Source organism: Castanea sativa, chromosome 12 (genome assembly GCF_040712315.1).
Source record: "Castanea sativa cultivar Marrone di Chiusa Pesio chromosome 12, ASM4071231v1".
NCBI classification, from domain to species: domain Eukaryota; kingdom Viridiplantae; phylum Streptophyta; class Magnoliopsida; order Fagales; family Fagaceae; genus Castanea; species Castanea sativa.
In genome coordinates, this window is record NC_134024.1 from 28,661,182 (window position 1) to 28,669,746 (window position 8,565).

General features: G+C 51.2%; 2 protein-coding genes across 2 annotated transcripts; both read left to right on the forward strand.

The window, feature by feature from the left end:
• Nucleotides 1-1,028: 1,028 nt before the first annotated feature.
• LOC142620488 (uncharacterized) lies at nucleotides 1,029-2,378 on the forward strand. The gene is made up of 2 exons (XM_075793853.1): nucleotides 1,029-1,736; nucleotides 1,902-2,378. The coding sequence occupies exons 1-2, from the start codon at nucleotides 1,029-1,031 to the stop codon at nucleotides 2,376-2,378; spliced, it is 1,185 nt and encodes a 394-aa protein (XP_075649968.1).
• Nucleotides 2,379-4,989: 2,611 nt separating this feature from the next.
• On the forward strand, nucleotides 4,990-5,720 carry LOC142620489 (uncharacterized). Its single transcript, XM_075793854.1, has 2 exons — nucleotides 4,990-5,331; nucleotides 5,439-5,720. Exons 1-2 carry the CDS (start codon nucleotides 4,990-4,992, stop codon nucleotides 5,718-5,720), a joined length of 624 nt encoding a protein of 207 aa, XP_075649969.1.
• The last annotated feature ends 2,845 nt before the right edge of the window (nucleotides 5,721-8,565 follow it).

The following is an 8,565-nucleotide window of genomic DNA, read 5'->3' on the forward strand; positions in this document are numbered from 1 at the left end:
CATAGAACTTACATCCGGGGTTAGTCCTAACGCCACTACCATTATCTCCTTCCCACCACCAAATATCCACTTAGGTGAAACAGTATTGGACCTCCCTTCCATTGCCTAGGGAACGCCCCTGCCGAGTATCAAACCCAACGGTGGAGCCAGTTCCAATGCCACTCTCATTTCCTCCCACTCCCAACTAAACCCCCACTTATGGGTAATAGTATTGGACCCCTCCTTCCACCCACCAGGGGAATAATCATGACTGTTCTACTAAGTTTGGCTATAAATAGGCAGGGAAGATTCAGTTGAGGTGGTTGGCAATTTCAGAGGGAAAAGACTAGAGAAAGTAATATCAATCCTCCCCAAGGAAGAAAGGGGAAAGTTAGTGAGAAAAGATGGGAGACTCAGGAAATGGGGCAGCCGAATATAACGCCATCCGTGGTAGGAAATCCAAAAGCCCATTATACAAATAGATTGTGAGCCCAAACTCCTTCGAGGCCCAGCAGCCTTATTCTGGAACGCATAATTGGCGCTGTCTGTGAGGATCTCCTACGTAGCTGTGGTGCTATCTTGGCACGCTCGTAAGGATGTCTGGAAGCAGACAGAGAAGCCATGCAGAGAGCGGCACTAGAGGGTCATCGTGGGGGTTTACATGGCGAGAAAGGACGCAAAAAAGGTAGGAGGACAGAAGGCATGAGGAGGTAGAAGAGTCCGGGCCCGGAGAAGGGTCGTACCAAACCCTCCGGACAATGTCTGACACCTTGGGCCGTATCCGCTTTGACAGAAGAGACCAGGAGCTTGAACGGAGGAACCAAGAGCTCGAGTGCCTGCGCAGGGTGGTCAGGGATTTGGAGTTGCAAGTATGGGGCTGACGTAGGAGAAGGGACTAGGGAAAGCGAAGGGAAAGGTTAGTAAGTGTGGGGAATTGTCGTGAGGCAGGATCCCATCAATCCGGGTCTCGTAGGCACCGCGACCGCTCGCGAGAGTATGCAGACCGTGAATCGACTTCCCCCGATGCTAAGCGACCACGTAACGCAGCCATGGATATCATGAGCCGAGCATTGCGTCAAGCTGCCCGGTCTCCGTTCTCTAGAGATATCGAGAGCGCGCCTATGTCGAGCCGGTTCGCATGCCCACCGTTCAATTCCTACACTGGGAAGATAGACCCGGTGGAACATGTAAGTCAATATATTCAGATGATGTCCTTACACTCTCATAACAACGCTTTGATGTGTAAGGTTTTCCCCTTAAGCCTTAGGCCCACTGCTTTGAGGTGGTTCAACAGGTTGACGAAGGGCTCGATCCATAGTTTTTCGGAACTGATCCAGGAGTTCGGAGTGCAGTTCATGACTTGCAACTGGGTGTCGCAACCCGTGGACACGTTGCTATCAATGAAGATGGGGGCTGGAGAGACCCTTCGCAACTACGCCAGTCGATACTGGGAGTTGTACAACGAGATTGGCGGGGGAAATGAAAAGATCGCGGCAAGCACCTTTCGGATGGGCCTACCCGAAGAATTCGGGCTGAGAGAATCATTGACCTTAAAGCCTCCCGAGGATATGAGGCAGTTGATGAGGCGTATCGAAGAGTACAAGCGCTTGGAAGATGATCGGCTACAGTCTAAAGGGAAGGAGCCGATAATCAGTTATCCTCGGAACAACGGCTTCAACCCCAGACACAGGAAGGATTTGAGAATTCAAGAGCCCAGCCCGGCGGTTGGGGGAGTCAACGTGACATTCAAGGAGCCCGTACACCGCATCATTGATAGGATAAAAAATGAGCCGTATTTTAAGCGGCCGAACAGGATGGCGGGCGACCCGTCAAGGAGAAACCAGAATTTGTATTGCTCCTATCACAGGGATAAAGGGCACACCACCAAGTAGTGTAGGGTGTTGAAAGATCACCTGGAACAGTTGGTGAAGGCGAGGCATTTGAAAGAGTTTCTGGTGGAGACTGGGAATCAGGAGACCGGACAGGCTGATCGGTTGCGGCGAAACCCTCTCCCACCCCCTTTGGGAGTGATAGAGGTCATCCACGCCACACCAAGGGTGATTAGAGCACCCACAGTAAAAGGGGTGTTGACCGTGGTGTCAGTGGAAGGAAGCGCGAGCGAACAACCCCCGGGTAAGAAGTTGAGGTACGGTAGACAACCCATCGCGTTCGACGATGACGACCTGGAAGGTATTGCTCAGCCCCACCACGATGCTTTAATAGTCATGGCCCGAATAAGGGGATTTATAGTGAAGAGAATAATGATAGATCAAGGGAGTGGCGTAGATGTAATGTACCCGGACCTATACAAGGGGTTTGGCTTGAAAAAAGGGGACTTGTCCACGTATGATACACCTTTAATGGGATTCGATGGGCATATGGTGATTCCAGAAGGGTAGATTTCGCTCCCAATTATCATGGGGGGTAGGGAGGTAATGGTGACGTTTATAATGGTCACCTCTTTCTCACCGTACACGGCAATATTCAGAAGGCCATGGATACATGACATGGGGGCTGTACCGTCCACCTTGCACGTAAAAGTCAAGTTCCGAACTGATGAAGGGATTACAGTAATAAGGGGTGATCAGCAAGCGGCCAGACAGTGTTTGGTAGCCGTGGCAATCAAACAAAAAGATAGAAGGAATCAGCCGAGAAGGCACCCCTACAGCAATTACAGCATCCCCAGGTGGAGGGGACCAACGCTGCCGAGGATTTGGTAAGTGTAAAGATCTTACCAGGAAGTGAAAGGAGTTTTCTGATAGGGGTAGGATTGAACGATGGGGAAGGGTGTAGCTACTACTGTTCCTCATACAAAACATGGATGTGTTTGCATGGAATCCATATGAAGTGCCCGGTGTCGACCCCGAATTCATAGTTCACAAGCTGAATGTGGATCCTCTATGCCCCCCCAAGAAACAGAGACCGAGAAGGTCTGCTAAGGAGCATGTGGAAGCCGTCAGACAGGAAGTGGGGAAGCTGAGAGAGGCGGGGGCCATAAAGGAAACATTCTTTCCGGAATGGCTCGCAAACACGGTGGTCGTGAAAAAGAAGAGCGGCAAGTGGAGAGTTTGTGTTGATTTTACCGATCTGAACCGAGCATGTCCGAAGGATCTGTTTCCGATGCCGAAAATTGACCAATTGGTGGACGCTACGTGCAAGCACCCGAGAATGAGTTTCCTCGATGCTTTCTAGGGCTATCACCAGATTGCCCTTACCACCGAAGACTAGGAGAAGACGGCATTCTTAACGCCTGATGCTAACTACCACTATACCGTGATGCCGTTCGGTTTGAAGAACGCGGGAGCCATTTATCAACGAATGATGACGAGGATGTTTAGGGCTAAGATTGGATGGACGGTGGAGGTATACATTGACGACATGGTGATAAAGAGCAAGCAAGAAGGACAGCACGTTGGCAACCTGAAAGAAGTGTTCGAGATACTCCGACGACACCGGCTGCGCCTCAACACCAATAAGTGTGCATTCGGGGTTGGATCCGGCAGGTTCCTAGGTTATTTGATTACTAAATGGGGGATAGAAGTCAGCCCCAATCAAATTGAAGTAGTGAAATGTCTCAAACCACCGGGCAATCTGAAAGAGGTTCAAAAGCTGACTGGTATGCTGGCTACTCTCAACCGATTTATTTCCAAGTTTGCTGATCGGTGCCAGCCTTTTTACCAACTTCTGAAGAAGTGGAAGGGGTTCCAATGGGATGAGGAGTGTGACAAGGCCTTCCAAGATCTAAAGGATTACCTTGGCCAGGCACTGACGTTGTCAGCCCTAGAACCAGGAGAAGACTTGTACATGTACCTCTCAGTATCCGAGCATGCAGCGAGCGCGGTACTACTGAGGGATAACGGTGCACAGCTCCCGGTTTATTACATCAGTAAGATGCTAGTCGACGCGGAGACCAAGTACTTACCACTGGAAAAACTGGTGGCTGCACTCGTGCACTCCACCCAAAAATCACCCCATTATTTTCAGGCCAACACAGTCCACGTCTTGACCGAGTACCCGCTCCAGTCATTGTTGAGGATATCTGACTTTACGGGGAGGATAGCCAAGTGGGGGACTCGGCTGGGCTCCTTCGACATCAGATACAAGCCGAGGAACTTAGTGAAGGGACAGGTACTTGCGGATTTTATTGCCGAGTTCTGGCCGAGAGGTACGGACAGCCTGCGTAGTAGAATTCAAGCCATGGAAGCTGTTTGTGGACAGAGCGTCCAATGCGGATGGAGCGGGGGCAAGGATCGTGGTCATCACCCCGGAAGATCTGAAGCTAGAACACTCATTCAGGTTAGGCTTCAGGGCTTCTAATAATGAGGCCGAATATGAGGCTTTGCTGGCAGGACTAAGGTTTGTCATGGATATAGGGGAAAAGGAGGTGGAAGTATACTCGGACTCCCTCCTCGTAGTAAGTCAGGTCTAAGGGAACTTCGAGGCCAAGGATCCCCGGATGATAGAATATCTGCGGCTAGCAAAATAGATGATGGGTAACTTTGTGATAGTCAAGATCGAGCGGATAGCCTGGGGACAGAATCGGCACGCCGATTCTTTAGCAACTCTAGCATCATCAATAGCTGACGAGGTACCTCGACTGATCAGGTGGAGTTGGTGCCCGAGCCAAGTATTGCCACTAGGGCACTGATTCTACAGGTCACTGAAGCCGAGAAGTGCTGGATGGATCCAATCATCGACTTCCTTTCAGAAGATCGAGCCTCGGAAGATGAGAAAGAGGCAGCCAGAGTACGGCGAACTTTTGCTCGGTACTGGTTATCTGCCGATCGGAAGCTATATCACAGATCATTCGAAGGGCCATACCTACAGTGCCTTCGCCCTAGCCAGGCTAAAGAACTGTTAGCCGAACTGCACAAGGGAGTCTGCGGTAGGCACGTAGGGGGATGCTCGTTGGTGCACCGAGCAATGACCTAGGGTTTCTAGTGGCCGCAGATGAGGAAGGAAGCCACCGAGTATGCTTAGAGATGTGAACAGTGTCAGGTTCACACGCCGATGACCTACCAACCGGTCAGGAACTTGAACCCAGTTTGCAACCCGTGGCCATTCACCCACTGGGGGTTGGATATAGTTGGGCCATTTTCCCGAGCAACGGGCAACCGAAGGTTCATGCTGGTGGCAGTAGACTACTTCATAAAGTGGGCTGAGGCTGAGGCACTGGCCAACATTCGAGACGTTGACGTTAAGAGATTCGTATGGAGGAACATTATAACAAGGTTCGGCGTGCCAGAATCTTTAATATCGGATATGGCCTACAGTTTGACAGCAAGGCTTTCCGGGAGTTCTGCGAGAGCTTTGGTATCCGGAACTGATACTCCACACCAGCCTACCTGCAGAGTAATGCCCAGGCAGAAGCGACAAACAAGGCTATTGTGAACCACTTGAAGAAAAGATTGGAAGGCGCCAATGGTAGATGGGCTGAGGAGTTGCCAAGCGTCCTATAGGCATACCGAACCACTCCGAGGAGATCCACGAGAGAAACGCCATTCTCTCTAACTAACGGGGCAGAGGCAGTCATCCCTGCTAAAGTAAACCTGTGTAGTGCCCGAGTTGTGGGATTTGCTTCTGATGAGAACGAGGAGTTGATGGCCAATGAGCTGAACTTGCTGGAGGAACATCGAGATGTGGCCACCATTCAGCTGGCAGAGTATCAACAAAAGCTTGCCCGGAGGTACAATAGAGCTGTTAGAAGGAGGGAGTTTGCCACGGGAGATCTGGTACTCTAAAAGGTAGTGGAGAATACGCGAGAGACGATCGTGGGAAAGCTAGCTCCGACCTGGGAGGGGCCCTACCGTGTGACTGCTATTGCCGAAGCGGGGGCATACTATCTGGAGGATTTGGAGGAAAAACCGCTCCACCGGCCGTGGAATGTTCGCAATTTGAAAAAATTTTATCAGTGACCGGACACCCTCCAAAGATATAAACCTGATGTAATCTGGCATTGCTGCAAGTTTAATACGAAGACATTGATTCAGCTATCCCCCTTTTTCTTATTTTAAGTTATTATCGCCAGGCAAGAATTATAAAGAGAATCGTGAGGGTAAAGGCAACTCATTCACGGCAAGGACAGAAACTTGCCCTCGGTTCGACTCCTATCACCGAGAGGGTGGAAACCGTATGCTATTTTTATCTAAGGACAGAAACCTGCCCTTGGTTTGAACCCTATCACCGAGCAGGTGAAAACCTTACGCTATTTTTATCTAAGGACAAAAACCTACCCTCGGTATCACCGAGCAGGTGAAAACCTTACGTTATTTTTATCTAAGGACAGAAACCTGCCCTCGGTTCGAGCCCTGTCACCAAGCAGGTGAAAACCTTACGCTATTTTCATCTAAGGACAGAAACCTACCCTTGGTTCGATTCCTATCACCGAGAAGGTGAAAACCTTAGGCTATTTAATCTAAGGACAAAAACCTGCCCTCGGTCCGATTCCTATCACCGAGCAGGTGAAAACCTTACGCTAGTCTTGCGTAGGTGCAAGGACCCGTTCTCGGCATGGCCAGCGACGCCGAGCGTCCAGTGATGCCGAGCGTCCAATGACATAAGCCACTATGGCTTGAAGTCAAAGGGGCTACTCCCGGCCCCCAAAAGCGAGAAAGTAAGGTATGATGGAATTTACCAACGACATTAACATTAAGAGAATAATCGTGTACAGGATCGGCAGTTATCAAGCAAGCGACAGGGAAGCGCAAACGGCATTTAAACGACATTAATTGAAACAACGATATTTAAATGACATTAATTATAACTATCTGGTAGACAGAGAAATTGTTCCATCGCCACAGCCCCGCGATTTAAGCTCCTCAAACGTCAAAGAAAAAATAATAACAGCAATAAAAAAAAAAAAAAAAAAGAGACAAAGAAAGGCTGGATTATCAAACGGCAGGGTCGGCTGGTGTGGGCGGAGGAACAGGCTGCTCAGTTCCGCTCAAAGTTGTCAGTGGGACCTGGTCTGGTGCAGCTTCGGCCCCAGCGCGGATGTTGCTTGTAACCTCCAGGTCAGCTGCCTCCATATAAGTGTCAATGGCCCGCACGAGGTCGATCATACTCGGAGTCTCTTCCTCGTCTAATGCCTCGGTCCGACTCTGAATGGTAGGGGGAGGAGGGGCCGGGTAAGGGATCTGCTTGGGGTTCCACCGCGAAGAGTCCGCGGCCACCCCTATCACCTGAAGGGCAGCTAGCCATCCCTCCCCAAAGCCATGGTACCGAGCTTGGTGAATGATCAGCTCCGCGGAGTTTTCGGCATCCGAGAAGCCAACATTGTACCATTTTTCCTCACAGGCTTCGAGGGACTCCTTCAGGCTGGCGATTTCATTAACTTGGGCTAGACTCAAGCTGTCCACCGTCGCTAACTTAAGCTCGGTCTCCCCTAGCTTCGCCTCCAGGAAGGTCAGCTTTCCCTCGGCAGCCTGCCGGGCATTCTCGACATCTACCGCTTTCCTCTCCGACGCAGTGACAGCCTCCCCTTTTCCCTGGCTGTGGCCTCAGCAATAGCCTTCAGCACCTTTTCCCCCTCCAGGGCCTCGGCCGCATCCTTCAACCGCCCGGTCACGATGCTGGTCATCTGCGCGGCCTGGAGATAGGATAGTAGCCAAATGATGAAGTTAAAAAAAGAAAAGAGAAGACCACTCAGTACAATGCACACAGTCAAGGGGAATAGAGCGTTACCGTGATGGAATGCCATTGTAGTCGCGTGACAAGTGTCTCGTCATCGGCCTGCGCATAGTAATGGACATCCTCGGGCAGCATGAGGCCCTGCGCCAAACTTTGGGCCACTCGCCCCCCTGCACCCCTATCCTATATCCGGATGCTGGCGGTTTTCGGCAAGCACGCGTCACCTAACCAGAAGGTGTACTGCCAACTTACTACTGGCCGGGAAGAGGATGCCACATTGGTCTCGACCTGAATTGCAGGGGGTGTGACCACCGGCCCCTCCGGAAGCCTGGAACCTCCCGCTGCACGGGGAGGGGTCTTCGGCAAAGCGTCACCCGAGACAGGAGGGTTCTTCTCGGCAACCCTCTTTCTCTTCCTACTTTTGCCCCTGGGAGGAGTTTGACTCGTTCCTTTCGGGGACTGAGTTTGAGCTGCAGGACCGGCACCGGGAATGAACCAAGAAAGTGTCATCTCCCTGTGCTTCACCATTCCCTCCGCTTGGGCGGCAACTGGTTCCTCTAGCTGTCCGATCGCTTCGTGCCTCCGTCGACTTTGGGACACGCGCTCAACAAAACCGTCCCTCACTGGCGCGATGTCGTCTGCAGTGGTATAGCGCGGGCCACTTCCTCAAGCCTCGCCTGTTGTGAGCCCGGGGGGAAGGAATGTCTTGTACCACACGTCGATGTACGATAGGAGTGAGTTGTCTACCAAAAGTGCCTGGCTGAAGTTTTGCTAAGTGGTGTACACAGGGTTGACGCCGAGGATCAAATGAGACACCCTAAGCTGCCCGTCATCGTGCACGAAGATCTTTGACCTAAGAACGAAGTTGAGGTCTCGTGCATGTATAACTCGACTGTCCGGGAAGAACCTTTTAGATTCTGCAACAAGTCCGGGAACAAACCGATCAGCTATAAAATA